General features: G+C 39.7%; 1 protein-coding gene across 1 annotated transcript in view; it reads right to left on the bottom strand.

The window, feature by feature from the left end:
• LOC122946033 (vascular endothelial growth factor receptor kdr-like) overlaps positions 1–19974 on the bottom strand; it is a 210584-nt gene that overhangs the window by 40556 nt on the left and 150054 nt on the right. Inside the window, exons 13-17 of the mRNA XM_044305322.1 lie at positions 10614–10904; positions 7720–7866; positions 3868–3996; positions 3636–3742; positions 2279–2414 (exon numbers count right to left, since the gene is read on the bottom strand). Coding sequence (XP_044161257.1) covers positions 2279–2414; positions 3636–3742; positions 3868–3996; positions 7720–7866; positions 10614–10904 — 810 coding nt within the window. The remainder of the gene's footprint in view (positions 1–2278; positions 2415–3635; positions 3743–3867; positions 3997–7719; positions 7867–10613; positions 10905–19974) is intronic.

Genomic DNA, 19974 nt, shown 5'->3' with positions numbered 1-19974 from the left:
ATGACACTTCCACCTCCATGCTTCACAGTTGGTATGAGGTTCTTTTCTTGGAATGCTGTGTTTGGTTTACGCCAAACATGTCCTCTGCTGTTGTGTCCAAATAATTCAATTTTGGACTCATCTGTCCAAAGAACATTATTCCAGAAGTCCTGGTCTTTGTCAACTTTATCTCTGGCAAATGTCAGTCTGGCCTCGATGTTTCTCTTGGAAAGCAAAGGTTTCCTCCTTGCACACCTCCCATGCAAGTTAAACTTGTACAGTCTCTTTCTGATTGTAGAGGCATGTACTTCTACATCAACAGTAGCCAGAGCCTGCTGTAGTTCTCGAGATGACACTTTAGGGTTTTTGGAGACCTCTTTTAGCATCTTGCGGTCTGCTCTTGGGGTGAACTTGCTGGGGCGACCAGTCCTGGGCATGTTGGCAGTTGTTTTGAAAGCCCTCCACTTGTAGACTATCTTCCGGACAGTGGAATGGCTGATTTCAAAATCTTTTGAGATCTTTTTAAATCCCTTCCCAGACTCATAGGCTGCTACAATCTTTTTTCTGAAGTCCTCTGACAGCTCTTTTGCTCTCACCATGGTGCTCACTCTCACTTCAACAGTCAGGAGCACACCAAACTAAATGTCTGAGGTTTAAATAGGGCAAGCCTCATTCAACATGCAGAGTAACGATCTACTAATTATGTGCACCTGGTGTGATATACCTGTGTGAGATCTGAGCCAATTTAAGAGGGAATACATGTGAGGGTGTCCTATCTTTTTCCTCAGTTAGAATAGGCATTTTTGTAGAATGACATTTACAGAAGATCTTGAAAAGACTTTTCTTCAGTTTTCTTTGTTTAGTTGGATTACTTTAATCTCTCTGTATTGTTGAAACGGAGATTAAATAACCTTTTATTAAAAATGTTACAAAAAACCACATGCTTTCAAAGGGTGTCCTAATTTTTTCACATGACTGTATGTACTTCTGAGCCCTACAAAACCAACAGACTTCTAGGGCATTTTTACTAAACCCTAATTTACCAATCGGGAGGCACATAGGTTTTCCAATTAGACAGAAAAAAATGGTGGCATGTTCCATCAGATGGTTTATTATGGATCGGTTCTATAATAGAAGCACCACAACTAAAGGAGAATAATAAAGGAGAATAATTCAGTGAGGAGAACAACTAATGTGGCACTCAACAGAATATTGTACACTGATGTACAGAGTAAGTTTGTCTCCAAAAAGATTCAATGTTCCTCTGTGCAGCCCATGTATACATGGCAGTGGCATATACATTAGGCTTGGGAACCTGTCATCGGGATTTTGTGTATAGAACTGAGGACATGGGTTGCTAGATGGCCGCTAGCACATCCGCAATACCCAGCCGCATAGCTCTGTGTGCTTTTATTGTGTAAAAAAAACGATTTGATACATATTCAAATTAACCTGAGATGAGTCCTGTCCGTGAGATGAGTCAGGGACAGGACTCATCTCAGGTAAATTTGCATATGTATCAAATCATTTTTTTTACACAATAAAAGCACACAGAGCTATGGGGCTGGGTATTACAGATGTGCTAGCAGTCATCTAGCAACCCATGTCCTCAGTAGTGATGAGCGAACTTCTGTTTTAAGTTCGGCGTCTAAAGTTCGGCTTCCGGTTAGCGGAGAATCCCGATATGGATCCCGATATGGATTCGGACTTCCGTTGTGGTCCGTGGTAGCGGAATCAATAATGGCCGATTATTGATTCCGCTACCACGGACCACAACGGAAGTCGGAATCCATATCGGGAACCATATCGGGATTCTCCGCTAACCGGAAGCCGAACTTTAGACGCCGAACTTAAAACAGAAGTTCGCTCATCACTAGTCCTCAGCTCTATACCCCAAATCCCTGTGACAGGTTCCCTTTAAGATTCTCTCTTTTTGATACCACCACACTTGTGGCTTGCTTAAGGTAACTTTAAAATAGCTTCATATTATTATAAATAGTCCCATTTAAATTTAATTTTCACTAATAGACCTGGATATGACAGCTAAGGAGAAATGGAATAATGCAAGTCTGTTTTAGGCCTTTGTGATAGAGCATGCTGTTATAGCAGGCATGGCCAACCTGTGGCTCTCCAGCTGTTGTAAAACTACAACTCCCACCATGCCCTGCTGTAGGCTGATAGCTATAGGCAGTCTGGGCATGCTGGGAGTTGTAGTTTTGCAACTGCTGGAGAGCCTCAGGTTGGCCATCCTTGTGTTATGGCATCGGTTCTATCAGGCAACAACAAGGATGGCACTTACCAAGACTCAGCCTATCTCGAGGAAATTCCCACTTGCTGCTGTCATAGGGCAGCCTCTCGCACTGCTCGTCCAGTGGCATCTCATCAGGATCCATAATAATAGACAGGTAGCCTGTTTTAATTTCTGAGGCATGTGGCTGTTGAGGAGACAAGAATGCAGAAAGCCTGAGCAGGGAAGCTGATTGTCTCGGGGATGACAATTAAGAAGTCGCAGCTTGCTCCCTGCTTCTCCATATCTTTACAGAGTGCCTGTGCAGGCGGTAAGGCGTTCCATTACATGCCCTATACATGATTTAAGCCCTCTAAAAGGGCACTAATTCACTGACGCCAGCAGGCTACCATGCTGTCAAACACTCCTCATATGTAACAGCCTCAAGCAGGAGTGTTTTAACATAGTATAACTTCATAAATATCCTCTAGTTGACAGTAAGAGCCAGGGCCCTTGGTAAATCTGATTTATTGGGACTGAACAAAAAATAATGCAGAAAATGTAATGACAGAAAAAGAGATAAAAATATATTTTGCCAGATGGGTTTTTGTTACTCTTTTTTCAGACTATATTTAGATCATCACATTATGACATATCTTGTCCATGTAAAACATAATCATGATATACTTTTTATGTGATTGTTAGTATCTGCTCTATATTTGAATATTAAAGGTATTTTTCCCCAAATTTTAATACTGATTGTCTATCTCAACCATGCTTGATTGGTGGGAACCTCTGGCCTATCAGCAGAATGAGGCTACCTGAACACGGGGTGCAGGTTTACCAACAGAAAATCCGCACAAATTTCGGTGTGAATTTTTGTGTGTTTTCCCACCAAAAACAGTGTTACTTGTTATTTTTGGTGCGGATTTGATGCAGTTTTGCCGCAGATCTAACCTTTCCACTGAAAAGGGTGAAATCTGCACCAAAAATCGCAAGCATAATTGAAATGCTGCATATTTCTAAATCCCCCATGGCAGGTACATTTCCACACAGAAGAAGACATTTCATACACTTTGCTGGTACTGTACTATGCTGCGTTTTTTGGTACAAGAATCCGAGTGCAAAAACTGCTGGTAATTCACGTGTACAGGTAGCCTGAAGGGGCCAAGGTGCAAAAGTGAATGCAGCTTGTCCACAGGGGTGACTGTGCCTGTTACTGTAGCTCTGTTCCATTCAAGTAGAATACTTCTGATCAGCAGGGTTGGATCCCTATCAAATCACACATTGAAGTCCTACTGTAGGGATTTATTGGTTTTTGAAAAGTTTTAGCCCTTCAGTGTAAGGACCCTAATATGAAAGGGTTGGGAAGGTCAAAAGGGAAGAAGACTACTTCCTTCTTTAACACGTTTGCTATAGTTCCCTTTACCTTTTTCAGTTTTCTTATGAAGAGGGTGAGAAGAAGCCAGAATAACGTGGCTGCCACACCTGTGCATACAAGGATGATAACTTCTATGTTAGATTTTTCTTCTCCACCTGCAAAAAGATTAGTACAATTGGCATTAGGACAAACTTTGAATGATGTAGTATATTTCACAAAATTGTATATATTGTATCATAGTACCATATGAAACCAAAATATCTTAGGACGAGCTGCTCACCTCGAATAGTGATGTAGGCAGAAGTGTTGGTATATCCCATTTCATTGTCTGCATGGCACTCATATAAGCCCTCATCATCTTTTTTCACTCTCTCAATCATCAGACTGTTATTGTAAAGCAATGTTATTCCTAAAAGAAGAGACGTACCTTTATTATTATAAGGCATAGGGTCGGGACTTTAGTATTATAAAGCATAGATATAAAGATTAATGTTCTATATTGACAACATGCTTTGCCATTGAAGTAAATTCTACATCCATTTGTACAAAAAAAAATTCTGATAGGTTTAACATAAGAATACCTTAAAATACACTATGGGGAAGATTTATCAAAAATGGTGCAAAGAAAAACTGGTTTAATTGCCCATAGCGACCAATCAGATTGATCCTTTCATTTTCCAAAGGAGCTCTGAAAAATGAAAGGTGGAATCTCAATAAGCCAGTTTTCCTTTACACCGCTTTTGATAAATCTCCCCCTACGTGAAGATGAATAGCTTTCTCCTGCTATTTGGTGGTCAGAACAGGGAGCCCTATTCTATTTATGCCTGACAGACCCATTACAAATTAATAGGGAGTGAGAAAAATCATAAAGGATCATGGTGGACCTGTCATATCTCTCATGGACCCTTTAAAGAGGGATGCCATGATACCAGTGTAAATACATCCTAATATGATTTCAGATTGTATTATGGCCCATTTACGAGGCATATTATTGGACCAGTTATCAGGAGCAAGTGGATGTATGAATGCTGACTCTCCAAAATCCTACAGTGTCCACTGTGTGCACCAAAGTCAGTATCTCTATGCAAGACTATGATACTCACATTGAGCATCTCATAAGCTTGCATAGAGACACTGACCTCCGGACTACACAGCAGACACTGTAGGGTTCTCAGTGCAGATCACGTGGTATGAAGTGGGAGCAGAAACAGAGCTAATAAAGCAGCAATTCATGGCATTTTTACCTGATGTATATTACAAACAAACAAGGCAAATGCTAACAATACAAATGATCATGAGAATGGGGTATCTGTTCCCCCCTCATCTGAGTCTCATGCTGCTGCTCCATTCACCCTCTGTGGGACCACTGGAAATGACCAAGCACTGTACGATGCCCACTGTGTCATTGTGCATGCTCCACCTGTTGTTCCAGTCATTCAGGGAAAAGGGGACCCCAGTCTCATGATCAGGTCCAACTGCTGGGACCCCTATCGATCAGATGCTTATCCCTTATCCTGGGATCAGTTTGTATTGTAGGAAACCTCTGGTTAAATTTGTTTGAGTAGGGAGGTACTTGGTCTTAGAAGATGGGGAGCCACTGCTGTAGAACACACACACAGCAATGAGGGCTTTCTCCATGGGTTTTGAAAACACTTGGAAATCTCAGAGTGCGGCAATCTAGACTGCTTCAGAAAATGTTGGAGTGTTCACTTGATTTTGTATGGAAAACGTTCTGAGTGGAACATTGAAATATAAATTAATGTTTTCTTTCAAGTCTTTTTGGCTAAAGTTATGAAATACTACAGCAAACAGACTTATGTAATATCTAAGTAGATCTTGTTCTGTGTCCACATGTGTTTTCTTCAAATCCTTTGATGTCTTCTTGGAGTCCAGTATAATATACAGTATATGGGGGGGCGGGGGGTTGTTTTTTAATGTAAGTGACCTCAGAATACTTGGGTGCCTAGAAACATGTGCGATTGAACTATGGTGCCATATGGAAAATCTCTTGGGCCAACTGAAAATAAACAACACTAAGATATCACAGCAATCAATAAATCAGGGCATGTGATAAAATCTCAGACTTTGACATAATCTGTAATATTCATATTTTTAATTTCATGTTACTCTTTCGTGGGGTACGGAATGATGCCACTGAACTAACACTATCTGTAATGTGCTGTATAAAATGCTGGCATTGTACATGATAACTGAAGGATAAGGGAAGGGTCTGTAAATTCCTGAGATATGTACATGGCAAAGCAGACCAACACATACAAGATACAAAACTTATAAAAGAAGAAAAAGCGTAATTTATGTACTAGGTTAAAGGACGGTATAAGGGAGTGTTCAATTACCCTCAACAAGACCTGGAAAATTATTAAAACATAACTTTTACTTCTTAGGATTAAAATAAATACAAAATGAGCTAAGAAAAGCGGTGAAATACATTCTGTAAAATTGTATAAAATTACCGTATGCACCTATTTACAAAATTGTATGACGATACTGTATGCACCTATATACAATGATTCTTGGCGAAAAATTTGAATGATCTTACCATATCCAGGAACAAGGACTGTAACTTCTGTCTATTGCAGTGGCGTCGTTTGGTAGTCGTGAAGAGACGGATGCTTGTATCAGCGTTTCTTACTTTAGGGACTGGAACTACAAGACCCTTACTGTTAACCCTACCTAGGAATGGGTGGGAGGCTAGTTGTTCCCTGCCTAGCAATTTTCACAGGTTAAGGGGAAGGGAAAGCACCAAATGCACACCACAACGAATTGACAACAATCTAGGCCTCAATAGCTAAGGAAGAGGGATGGTGACCTCCTAGTAATCCCTAGGCCTTTCCCTAACTCTTGCCAATATGAGCAGATCCTGATGGTGGAAATACTCATATACCGGATACCTAAAGCCCTGCTAAAACTGACGAGCCCAAGGATAGGTAGCAGGGATGAGACAGCTGGTTCTTTCCAGAATAAAGGAACCTGCGTCTTCCTGAGGCCTAGAAACAACACACACCAGAAAATAAGAAACAGCAAAGGCAACAAGTACTAAGCTTAGAGATGTATGGAGAAGCATGAGATCCAAGACAAACGAGCACTAGCAACTCCAAGCAGAAACTATCAACCGCTTGGTCAGCAGTGTGAGGTGGCTCTAAATAGAGCCTCATCACTGATAAGGAGCAGCACCTGAGGAGAGGTGAGATCCTGCCAAACAACAACCTAGCCTCATGTGCAGCAAGTCTATCCGATCTTCTCACCTCTCTTACAGGAGGGACCGTGACAGCAATATATGTACAGGTAGGGACAACTAGCCCCCCACCCATTCCTAGGTAGGGTTAACAGTAAGGGTCTTGTAGTTCCAGTCCCTGAAGTAAGCAACACTGATACAAGCATATGCCACTTCACAACTACCAAAAAACGGCACTGCAATAGACAGAAGTTACAGTCCATATTCCTGGATTTGGTAAGATCATTCCAATTTTTCTCCAGGAATCACTGTATATAGGTTATACCATTTTACTGAATGTATTTCACGGCGCTTTTTTTTTTTTAGCTCATTTTGTATTTATTTTAATCCTAAGAAGTAAAAGATATGTTTTAATAATTTTCCAGGTCTTGTTGAAGGTAATTGATGTTATTTAGAATGTGGCCCGCATACCTGTGCAGTCCATACTTTGAGCAGGGATATAGTGATTTTATAAGGGAGTGTTAGAAGATAAGAGCTGACATATAAGCCACCTGATTAAAGCATCTAGATATGAAAGCTAAGAAATTGGAAATTATACAGTTGTGAAATAAGAACATTAAAAAATAAGAACCCACTATTTCTATAGGAATGTGTTACAGTAGTCGGGTAAAGATATGGGGAATTAATCAAAAAGTCCTTGTATAACATAACCTTCCCACCTAAAGAGCTCCTAAAGAATGGATATCTCTTAGGTGAAACCTGTGTTGTCCATTTATAACAAGGTCAGCCAACTACACATTAAATATTTATGTCCGGAACTGGAACTGTCCGAATTATTTAAAAAAAGTGCCTTGATAAAGCAACCCCTTTAATGTTGATTGTAGAGGTGAAAGAGCATGTTATTTAGTGCTGCACAAAGACCAATACTTTTCATACCTGAAGCTCGTCTAATCACAAGGCCATTCTTCAGCCAAGTAATGGTGGGTGAGGGATTCCCATTGACTTTACATTCCAGGAACAGTGTGCTACTGCTGTTTACTATTGTATTTTCAAGGTGCTGCACCACCCATGGAGCCTGCTTGTCTGCAATAAAATAGAACAGTCAGGAACACTGATACATTAAAGTACAAAAATAACTATCAACTTGTACTCAATAAAATTTTTACTATTTACGGATGACCTAGGCGTGAGGCCATGCTACTGAAATGTCAATAATACCTAAAGTACTATGTGAAATGAATATGAAATGTAAAAGAGAACTGCAAATACAACAGACTTACTATGGATTTTTTCTAACAAAAATAACTATAAAATGCTATGAAATCCTGAACCAAAAAGGTACTTACAGCATTAAAAATAGTATATTTCATGCATCATACACAATGTATCAGTATATAAACCAATTGAAAATACTAATGTAATTAGTATTATCAATAAGCAACAAAACATATTTTGGCACTTAATATGCAAAAATGTCTCACTGGAGAATTTCATAACTTTTCTTGCTAATCAAGTCTGTAAATTATTTCCCTATTCTCGTAGTAATAATTATGGCAAGACCGAGCAAGTTGTGGTAATTCTGGGATATTTTTGGACATGTCTTAATTATAGAACTGAATCAGCTCTTCTGAAATAGTTTGTGCGGTTTCTCAGTTTTCATTTAGTATTACCCTTAAATCATCAACATGCAGCTGAAAATCTGTGCTTTAAATATGTACATAATTAATTTATTTGGTAGTTAAAATTTAAAACCATTTATTCTTAGGTCTTTGGATGGAATTTTAGTTTTTGTTAGTAATATAACTGATCAAAATGAATTTTATATACAGTTTTTTTGGTACTTTAAGAAGCATTGTAGCTAGAAACATCTTGGTAAGAAGTGTGTGTGTGTGTGTCTTATAGTCTGGATTTAGGGGGTACTGGTGATGAGAGAGCCCCCCTTACTGTTTCCTGTCACCATGAAATGCAGTGCAATTTACTGTATACTGTAGGTTATAGGCAGTGCTGGACTGGACTGTCTAGGGTCCAGCAGTAAAATCTATTTTGGGGGGCCCGCCATACTGATACATCCAAATATGATCTGCTCAAACTGCAGCAAAACACTACAAGATGATTAATTATGGAGATCCCTGCAGCAACATTGAGAAGGCAGGTCCCTGGGAAAGGAGAATACCGGCTGTCCTGCCTCTGTACCTATAAATGAATCATACCCATGAATGTGTCTATAATAATAAACTAGGTAGTTTCTTATTTATATGTAGTACAGTCAGTCTACTGTGTCACTTGTGCAGGGAGTGGGAGACTAGAGGCCCACCTGGCTCAGGGGCCCACTGGGGTATTCACCTGTACCCCTGTAGGCCAGTCCGAGCCTGGTTATAAGGCAGGAGAAGCTGATCAGATGGATATATCATTTTGTGGGAAAAGATTCAGTATAACTTGTAATTTATACATTTACATCACTGCTTTTTCTGATTTCAAGACCACCCCTGTGTACAGCTATCAGTGACTGACAGCTATGTCTGTATACAAACAGGAAATGCTGTCAATCACTATTAACACCTTTCCCCATATAGAACCGAAGTCAGAAAAAGTAGTGATATAATTGCATAAATTACATGTTTTACTAAATCTGAAACTAAGTATCAATCTGCTCAGCTCATCCTGCTGTATAACATGCAGCCTGCAGACTGTGCTGCATTTTGTGTCGACAGGTGCACTTTCAGCAGGGTGTTCAGCTTTCTGTCAGAGGCAGGACATAGCATGACACCTAGCCGATGCCCGAGGAGGTAAAGATAATCAGTTATTTACCACTCTTTTTTAACCTAAACCTCCAGCGGAATAAACATTTAAGGGGTGTTGCCGTCAGGCTAAAACTTTAGCAAAATGATAAAAAATAGTGTCAAACAATAAAAAAATCTAAATCCACCCTCACGGATCCCCTGTCATTACTATTCTAACACTTATCAGGTCCCTGTTGGTCTACTGTTAAAGAAGCACTCCCAGATGTAAACTGTAGGGAAAGTAATCTTAACACTGGTAATTGTATTTGTGAGTTATAACCACCCTTCTGATCCTCAGCTGTGTCACGTGACCAACACTCTGCCTCTCCAACTGACACAGGGCAGCAAGTCAGTTACTTCTCTATTCATTCCTATGAGACTGAGGCTCCCATAGGAATACATAGAGAAACTGACTTCCTGTCCACACATAAGATGCTGTGTTGTTTGGAGAGTCACATGACACAGCTGAGGGTGAGAAGGGAGGCTTTAACTCACAAATACAGTCACTGACAAGAAGATTGCCTTCACTATAGTGTCTTCCTAGCAGGTCACAGAATACAATTTTTTTGTGGGAGTGCTTGTTTAACTTTCTGGTCCAGACTCGACCTCAGCCAACCAATGTTTGCAGCAGTCATTTCCTGTTATTTTCTGTGTATTCAAGACTGGAGCAGGAGGTGTAGCCCAGCAACTGCTCAGTAGATTTCGGAATGACAGCGGTGAGGGTATCGATTTTTAAAAATGTTTTGCACCATACTTAGCATGGTAGTAAAAACTTTGTCCGATGGGCCACCTCTTTAACCACTCCACTACGCTAGAACACCAGAGCTGATAGTATTAACCCTTTCATAACCCTAGACCACTGGGGATGTCTGAACTTCTCTGAACAATTTTTTCCTTATTTTCTGTTGTCTAAACTCGATGCATCTCAAGTCGTAAAAATGCAGGCTTATATACATTGTAATAGCAATACATAGTAAAGTTGCAGTGATTGAAAAGACGACTGAATTCTATTAAGTTTTCTGGAATAAACCTGATTTCTCCACCACTCACCTAGAACTATGAGTTTACTTGTCCTCTGCACTTTTTCTTCTGTATATTGATTCTCAGCCGAGCAATTGTAATATCCAGCCTGCTCCTTGGTCACATTTCTGAGAGTCAGTGAGAGATGAGTAGTATGCTCTTTATGGGACAGCGCTGCCAGGTCTGTCGGCACAGCATCTCCAGATGGATAGAACCATGTTAGGTTGGTAAAAAGATATTTTTCTGCACTGCAGACAAGTGTGATATCTCCTCCAACCAGAACTGTTGTCTCTTGTTTTGTCATCACTCCTGATTTAACCTCTGAAAAAAAACAGTTAAAAAAAGTTTAATCTATAGCTCATAAATTATCATATCTTTCTTATACTGTAATTACTATCAAATTATGTTAATTTTAGCTTTCAAGCTATTCCAACAGATTCATTTGTTATAGGTTATAGCATTTTCTTTAGTGGTAGCTCACTGATAATAAAAAGAAAGACTCTTTGGGAAACAGCTCACAGATCTTCTTTATCTTCTTTTTGTGACGAAGTATTAAAGTCCATATTGCTTTATGTTGCACCATATGGTGAATCCAGGAAGCAATATATTCTCATAGCTAAGCTTATAAAATTAGTACTGTAAGTCAAACTTACACTAACAAAAAAGTGTTAAAATACATTCTCATTAAAAACATTACACATACTTACCTGGCATGCAGATTGCTGTCACATCCCAGCAATGGAAGGGGAGCCGTTGTAAGCAGAGCTAGTTTTCTGCTGATGCATATTGCTAGGATATGCCACTGATGTCAAAAAGGTGTGGGTCCCACCTATCTCCAGAATGGAACCCCCGAAATGAACAGAGAGTAGTCACAAGTGCGCAGCCACCTTCCATTCATTTCTATGGGGCTGCCGAAAAGAGCTGGGCACTGTCAGCTATCTCCGGCAGTCCCATAGAGGTGAATGGAGTGGTGTCTACTCTTGCCTGTAGCACTCTCCATTTATTTCTATTGGACTTATAGCTGAGCGTGTATTTTTTTAAACTCCCAAGGAAATCAATGGAGAATACGTTGCGTATGCACACTGAGCTCTCCTTCACTTTCAGGGGTCTGTTCTGGAAATAGGTGGTGGGTCTCAGAGGTAGGACCTGCACCTATCTGACTTTAATGCTATATCCTAGTCCCAGATGACAGCCCATTTAAAGCTGGTTTCATGCTGCTTTTTTGGGGGCAGGAGGGGCTTTTTAGCAGTCTTTTTTGGGGTGTTTTCTCCATGTGCTTTTTTATGCGTCCAGATGCTTCTTTACAGAGGACCTTTCACCAGTTTTTACTCATCTTCTCCCTGTGGTGCGCTCCGCTGCCATTGGACTATGTCACAGCCAGGGAGAAGGAGATGCCCACTGAGAAAAGCAGAGGTCTCCTCCTCCCTTTACCGACGCTATTAATTAGCATAGCAGGCACCTAAACCGCAAGCGTGTGCGCGCGCGCGCGGGGGGGGGGGGGGGTTGGGGTTGCAGAGCGGCACAACGGAGGAGCATATCATGGAAAAAATTTGCAATATGACATCCACTGAACACGGGCTATGAGGTATTGCTTCTATAAAGAAGAAAAAATTGTGAAAGTTCCTCAAAGCCGAAAGTGGATTGTGAAATTCACTACAAAGCGTTTTTACATGACATTTGTTGTGTTGCGTTGTGCGTTTTTAGTGTTTTTGCTGTTTTAGTCAAAATGCTGCAGACTTTAGGAGTTGGAGTTGAAAAATGTCTGAAAAAACACGTTTCAGTGTACAAGTATACAGTAAAAAAATGCTACAGCATGCCCCTATCAAAACACAAAGAAAAATGCTTGCTATCAGAAAACCAGAAAAATATGCAAAAAAAATATGTGTGAAGGGAGCCTAAGATCTGCCTATGTAACACCCCAGAGTTGTGTTACTACATTCCTCTTCCCGCTACTATCTTCTAAGAGCCTTTATACTGTCATCAGATATAATTACATTATGTCTTCCACAAATGTGCATATAAATCTATGTTAAAAGTAATTGTTCATGTACGGTAATTTGCCTGGTTACCAATAGGTGGCAGCAACAAATTGGCAGGTACAAGCTACAGTTTAGTGTATCTGAGCTCGAATGGATTATTCCAGCTTAGCTCCTCCTTTGTGGAGAGGTGGGCTGGTCCCACATCCTGCAGGATGGGTGGAGAAGGAAGTTAGAGTCAGTGTGCCAGCCACCCCTGTTGAGGAAGGCTGTGTGATAGCGTTCAGGAGAACCCCTGCATAGGGAAGACAGCAAGGACCTAGTCTCGGCTGAGACGTGGCCATATACCCAGCTTGAGCACCTTCAGCTCAGGTGGATGAGAAAGCAGAAACTACAGACAAACGCCAGAGTTCCAGGAAGAAAGCATCCCCTGAGAATCCATCTGTGAGATAAGTCCAGAGTCCTAGGAGAAGCCTATTCCTCTTCAGCTAGTCTGTCCCCAGAAAGCAGAAGGTACCAGATAAGTGCAGAAGCTAACCCTGCCATAGTTACAGAGCTACCAAGCAGACGTTTTATCCTGCAAGCTCCACATTTAAAGCAGAAGTACTCATTCCTGCCAATGATTGTCAAAACCTGCTGGGACCAAGAGACCAAAGCTGTATACTGCTTGGATGAAAGTTACCTCAAGTAAAGAAACGTTTGAACTTTATCTAAAAGTCTGGACATCATTTATTCTGCCAAGTTCCTCTATTACTCCTACTATCACTACACTCAAATTTATTGCACGTGGGCCAGGAGTCCGGCTGTACCCAGGTAGGAGACACTGTGACAGAATTATCACTATCCTACAGAGACATTAAAGGCCATTAGTGTTGATCACGAATATTCGAATTGCGAATTTTTATCGCGAATATAGGTACTTCGAAAATTTGCGAATATTTAGAATATAGTGATATATATTTGTAATTTTTATTGCGAATTTTCATTTTGCGAATTTTCGTAATGCAAATTTTTATAGCAAATTTTTCAATTGCCGAGTAAAAACATGATTCCTCCCTGCTTCTTGCTTGTGGGGCAATGTCTCATTGGGCGGCCCGCAAGCAAGAAGCAGGAAGGAATCATTACTTTAAATGGGAAAAATGATGGATATTCTAAAAAACAAATATATAGCACTATATCGAATATATTAGTTTTTTTTTAATATATTCGTAATATTCTAAAACAAGAAAAACGAATATAGAGCAATTTAGCTAATATAGTGCTATATTCTTCTTTGTCTAATAGTTTTTTTTTATTTGTTTTTTAATCTGAAGTCCATTATTGGAAAAAAATTTCAACTATTGAAAAAAAAGATTATAGCACTATAGTAGCTAAATTGCGCTATATTATTTTTTTTTACGAATATTCGCTATATTGCTATATATTCTTGTTTTAGAATATTCATAATATTCGAAAAAACTTATATTTTTTTTATATTCTTAATATTCTAAGACAAGAATATATAGCAATATAGCGAATATTCGAAAAAAAATAACCTGAATATAGCGCAATTTAGGTAATATAGTGCTATAATCTTCTTTGTCTAATAGTTGTAATTTGTTTATTATCTGAAGTTCAGATTGGAAAAAAATTACAACTATTAAAAAATTATTATAGCACTATATTACCTAAATTGCTCTACATTCATTTTTTTAGAATATTCGCTGTATTGCTATATATTCTTGTGTCACGGCCATGGTCATGGTCGTGACTCCTGAACCGCATGCGGTTGCCTGCGGTTTGGTTTGGTTTGGTTGTTCAACCACAGGTGAGGGCCGCTAGTGTGTTGCCTCACTTGTGGTTGCCGCGGGCAACAAGTCGTTTTGTATTGTCGCAGTATAGCAGCCTGAGCTGGTGCTAGGCAGCTTGCTGCAATGTGCATGCGGTTTCACCTGGCAACCTCTCTGTTAGGTGTGTGTGTATGTTATGCACTTTGTATGTCTGGTGTGCATGTGTTATGTTAGGTGTGCACTGTGACACTTCCCTTCACTGTGGCTGCCCGTGGCAACGTTTGGTATGGTGTACATGTGTTTTTTTTTTTTACAAACAGAAGTCAGCACACACACATCCACACACAGGAACCCAGATCCATAGCTGCACCGAATAGCAAAGGAAAACATAAACTGAACATCACATAAACTTAAACTTATGACCACAAGGGTGGCCCCCACTGGCAGGTGATATAACACAGGAGGCTACTCCAGCTAGCCATGGCTGAAGTACCCCCCAGACTGGAGATAACAATGAGGCTTTATAGGCCCAAGTAGTCACACCCACACAGACACGCCCAGTGTTCACACACACAGAAGGGAATTAACCCTTCCAACACCAGGAAGTGTAGTGAGACCACATACGGGGAAATACACACAAATACTCACTGCAGCTGTTACCGTTGACAACGACATGTGTGGCAAACGTGTCCTGGGAGCCGGCCAAAAGGCCGAGACACTGCCACCACATGTACCAACACCAAACGTTGCCACAGGCAGCCACAGATAAAAGGGAAATGTCAGAGTGCACACCAAACATTCAGAGTGCATACATACACACACACAACTCAGGTGTAACCGCATGCACTTGACAGTAAGCTACCTAGCACCAGCTCCGGCTGCTATACTGCCAAGTACAATCACATGTTGCCAGCGGCAACCACAAGTGAGGCAACAAACTAGCGGCCCTCACCTGTGGCTGAACAACAACACCCAAACCGCAGGCAACAGCATGCGGACACATATGACATCTTGTTTTAGAATATTACGAATATTTGAAAAAACAAATATATTCGATATAGAGCTATGACTCATTGGCCCACAAGGAAGAAGCAGGGAGGAATCATGTTTTTGCACGGCAATTGAAAAATTTCCTATACAAATTTGCATTACGAAAATTCGCATATTACGCGATCATTACCTTGTCGATTTTTCGAGTAAAAAAAATCGTAGAATATACCGAATATTCAAATTCGTGAATATTCACAGAATATTCTACAAAATATTCGCAAAATATTGCGAATTCGAATATGACCCCTGCCGCTCACCACTACAGGCCATTACACCACTCTGGCATTCCTAATCTGGGATGTGCGTTATAACTAACACCTTGGAAGGGCCCTGGGATAGTACCCTGCGCATGCTGCAATTGGCATCACGACAAATACAGGATACATTATCCAACTGACCCTGCCACTGCATTAAAGTGGCGTCAGTGAACCCGTTCCTGGTCACTGCACCTTCTTTGATAGAAACCCATCTCAGTTAACATGCAATCCTACAATGCAATGCTTGTATTGCTTACAGAATTTTATAAGCTTTATATCTATTTAAGTCTGGCATATATGATGAATAATATTATTATGTCGTGTGCAGCATAAAATTATATTATTATGATGTATTAGCCTATGTGAACTTGTCTAACATTTTCTATCGAGTGTCAGAATAAAATATTATATACATTGATTCTTCAATAAACAGTTTTTAACATTGTACAAATATATCTGTGCACTTAGGATAACACAAAGAGGTTTCCAATAACAAATGCATAAAATGGCTCTCTTTATTACAGATGCCAGTCGTTGATTTTGGATGTGGTGCGTGCAAATCACATACCGACCTTTGTACGCCTGAACCATATGGAGACAGCTAAGACGTAGCTACTGCGGCCTGGAACCTATTACTGCGATACTTGTATTCTCTTTTGTCAGTCAGGAGGTAGTAATTTCACTGTCTTCTAAATTAAACAAGCAACAGAACTGAAATCATATTGGACAAGTGCGATGCACTTGATGGAAATATCTAAGAATGAGTCAATGAGATTAACATGTTGACAATTCCAAGAATTTTCCTGACCCTTTACTTAATATGATCCAGCAAGTTCCTATCTCAATAGTCCAAGTTAAAGAACATCATATGAGAGATTATATTCATCTTTTCAAATTGTTGATCTCCCATTGTGATAAGTATTACTTACTTCACCGCATCAAACACCTAAACTTAAGCAGATGATATTTAAGCTGGACCTATTCTTTTCAGAGTCAGATCTTTAGAGTCTCTTCCTCAATCAAATTAATTAAGTCAATATGTCAAATAGGGTATTGCGATATAATCAGTTTGTCACATAAATACATCCAGTGGTATAATATGCAGCTCTTAGACCTGATGCAGAAAGTATACTCGGACCCATTACCTATGTTAGCTTTGTGTGGCTGCAATTACCGTGAAATATGGTATCTACAGTATAAAGGTATGAAATGGAATGTGTCCTCAGACAATTACGTAACGTTTAACTTATTTTTTTATATGAAACAATTTTTTTAGGGAATTTATTTATTTCTTTTCCACATCACTATATTAAAAAAAAAAAAAAAAAAAAAAAAATCCTGCACTTTTCACACTGGCCACTAAGCCTAATGATATGTTGAGACTAGAGAGGAGTTTTGTAAAATTCGATTTGGCAATTTTGCTGAAATTAAACAAGAAATTTGATTCAAAGTTTTGTCACAAATCGCTATAAATCAGGTATAACCAGGCAACACTGCCTTAGGGAACGGCCACACGGAGCAGCAGTTCTGCGGGCGGGTTGCAGCCATACTGTGGTGAAGAACTGCGTGGCCTTTCATTTAATAATGAAGACCACACTGTAAAGTCTTTCTTCATTGTTAGTGGCTGCACAGTGCCTTTAATTCACTTTTAAACAGGTTATGTTGCTGGTATGGGGTTTGGCTGGTTAGGTTGGGGGAGACCATATACATATTATTGCTGTTCTGGCCTGCAATCTCCTGCAGGTTATTTGACAGTAAACACAGAATATTAATCAGCTCTGACATACCCACTTCTCCAACCCCAGCGCTCTCCAGCCCTACAGGTGGGAGCCCTTCTTCTACCATCATTTTTTTCTCCTTTTCCAGATCATCTAATATCGATGAGAATATGTTATCAGGAACATCCAGACTTTGAAGGATGATTTGTAAGATGAGGATGGTCATCATTAAGACCTGGCCCCCCTAAAAGGGTCTGGATGGTATTGGTTGGAACACTGATCGTTGAATAATGAAGGCTTCCATCTTATTGGTAATGAATTACATATCTTAGTTTATGGCTGATGTAGGAATAAATAAGTAACTGTAGGAATAAGCAGAACTGATCCAGAATAAGTCTCTCTGAACTGTCCCTATCCAATATTGTTCTATTAATCAACACTGTCCCTAGCGCATAAGCACTTGCCATGTGTCTCCCAATGCTAACAACTCAGCAATATGGCTATGCCCATAATCATGTACAGAAAGAAGAATTAAATAAATCAAAATCAGAAGATAAAAACTGAGATTTTCATTTGCAATCCGTGGACTACCATATCAAGAGATGATAAGGAACCTAAATGGCCCCGTTCTACTGAGCCTTCTACCATCTTGGAATACCTGACACCAGTGCTGGTTACTCCTTGCAGCTGTTATTTCTACTAGGAGGAGATAGAAGTTCTAATACCAGAACTTTTCCACAGCTTACCTAAATCTTTGTTCCTTATATTCTTTTTTCTATTCACTTTTGTTTCTTTTCTTTTTGTAAGCAAAGGAATGGTTCATATGTTTTGCACCATGTTCATTATGCACAGTTTTCTTTTGTTGGATACATTACTTCATGGCTCATATTTTCCTATTCCCCTCTATATGGAAACATGTTCTATTGTCCTGACAATCTCAATAAAATCTTAACAAAAAATTAGAATAAAAGAAAAAATAACTGAATAGTCTCTTGAGTCTGCAAAGGAATATATTCACATTTTCCAGCGGAGTGAAATGTTCTTCGCCAATTCTCAATTCAATAATGGCATATACCGTACATGTTAGTTATGGTTATACATTTTATATCATTAGACATGGGTATACCATAATATATTCTGCTTCAGAAACCACTAGGTGCTTTATATGTTGAGTATTTAGTTTCGAAAATATCTCCAATTTTCTAACTGTACTAGGACTTTTTAAAGGGACACTAAAGTTAAATAAACATATACCTTTCTCATCTGTCCCATATCTTAATCCAAAAGATATAAAAATACATAGATGTGCAGATGTCTGTGAAGTCTTGGATTGTATCTCTAGCACTATAATACCAGAACTTGTAAAAAAGCAGATAAAAAAAATGGAGGGTTTTAGGGCTGCTACTCTGCTTTTATAGGTGAGCTTAGTACCAAACTTTCATTTAGAAGGAACCCATCAGAACATTTCTGACCCCCAAATAACCACCAGTACCTAAGTATTGTTCTCCAGTATTGTCCAAAGGTGTCCTTATTACAAAAGAGGGTGCTTCAATATTATGAAAAAGTTAAAACTTTATAGCGCCAGTATTCACTATGCCAGGCATGAATGATGTCCCTGAGAACTGGTTGTGTCAACATTAGCCCCAGCAAAGTCTTTCACAAGCACCATTGCAGACTACTTATGGTGCATGAGTGTTGAATTAGGATGCCCTTGTCCCGGCTTCCAGTTCTTCTAAGTTATTAATCACAATGGTACTCATGCAATATTTCAGCTGGACTTATCCCTTGTCCTTTGAGACATAATTAAATCAAGCATGGCGGTTGGGATTAGAGTGTAAATATCATCTTGACAACGTTTCCTTTTTCTTTACTTTAAACAGTTATTTAGCATACAACCCACACACCTTTTTTTCTATAAACATAATCAGGCAACTCTTTGGGCAACTAAGGATGCCTTTGGAAAATACAAGAACACAAGGGTCAGGTATTAGTGGAAGTTCAGGATTGGACTGACCCACAGGGGAACAGGTAAATCCATCGGTGAACCCCTGAGCAAGGTGGGCCTCTAGTATCCCACATATAGCATCTGGCACAGCACACTGACTGCATTACATATTGATAAGCTGCATGCAGCACCTCCACCAACCTATGTTCATGTAAAAAACTGGGTGGATTAATTAACAAACTACCTATATAGATACATAAAATGGCTGAGATGACTTCTAGGTACAGAGGCCGACAACCAGTATCCTCAACCATGTTTAAGCAGATAATATTTGTATGTAGCTTTACAGTGGGTCCCCAAAATGAATTTTACTGATGGGCGATAAGCATCCGAGTCTGACACTGCATACGTTCTATTGCCAAAGGCTCTTTCTAGTGAGGATCCAAGATCAATGCATCGAGCACAGCAGTTGCTTCCACTGTTATATTTAGGAGTGGGTCATGCTGTTTTCCACCAGGTGGGCTCCTAAATACAGAGCGTGTTAGATCTAGCTGTGGTCAACGTTTTACAAGAGGCACCACAACTGTAATGGTATACCAAAAACTGCACAAGTGATCCCATCACGTTCCGTATGTGATCTTTTCAACACAGTAGGTGGCAACATTATTCCCTAGGT

This window comes from Bufo gargarizans, chromosome 9 (assembly GCF_014858855.1).
Source record: "Bufo gargarizans isolate SCDJY-AF-19 chromosome 9, ASM1485885v1, whole genome shotgun sequence".
NCBI classification, from domain to species: Eukaryota; Metazoa; Chordata; class Amphibia; order Anura; family Bufonidae; genus Bufo; species Bufo gargarizans.
This window is presented reverse-complemented; position numbering and strand designations above follow the sequence as displayed.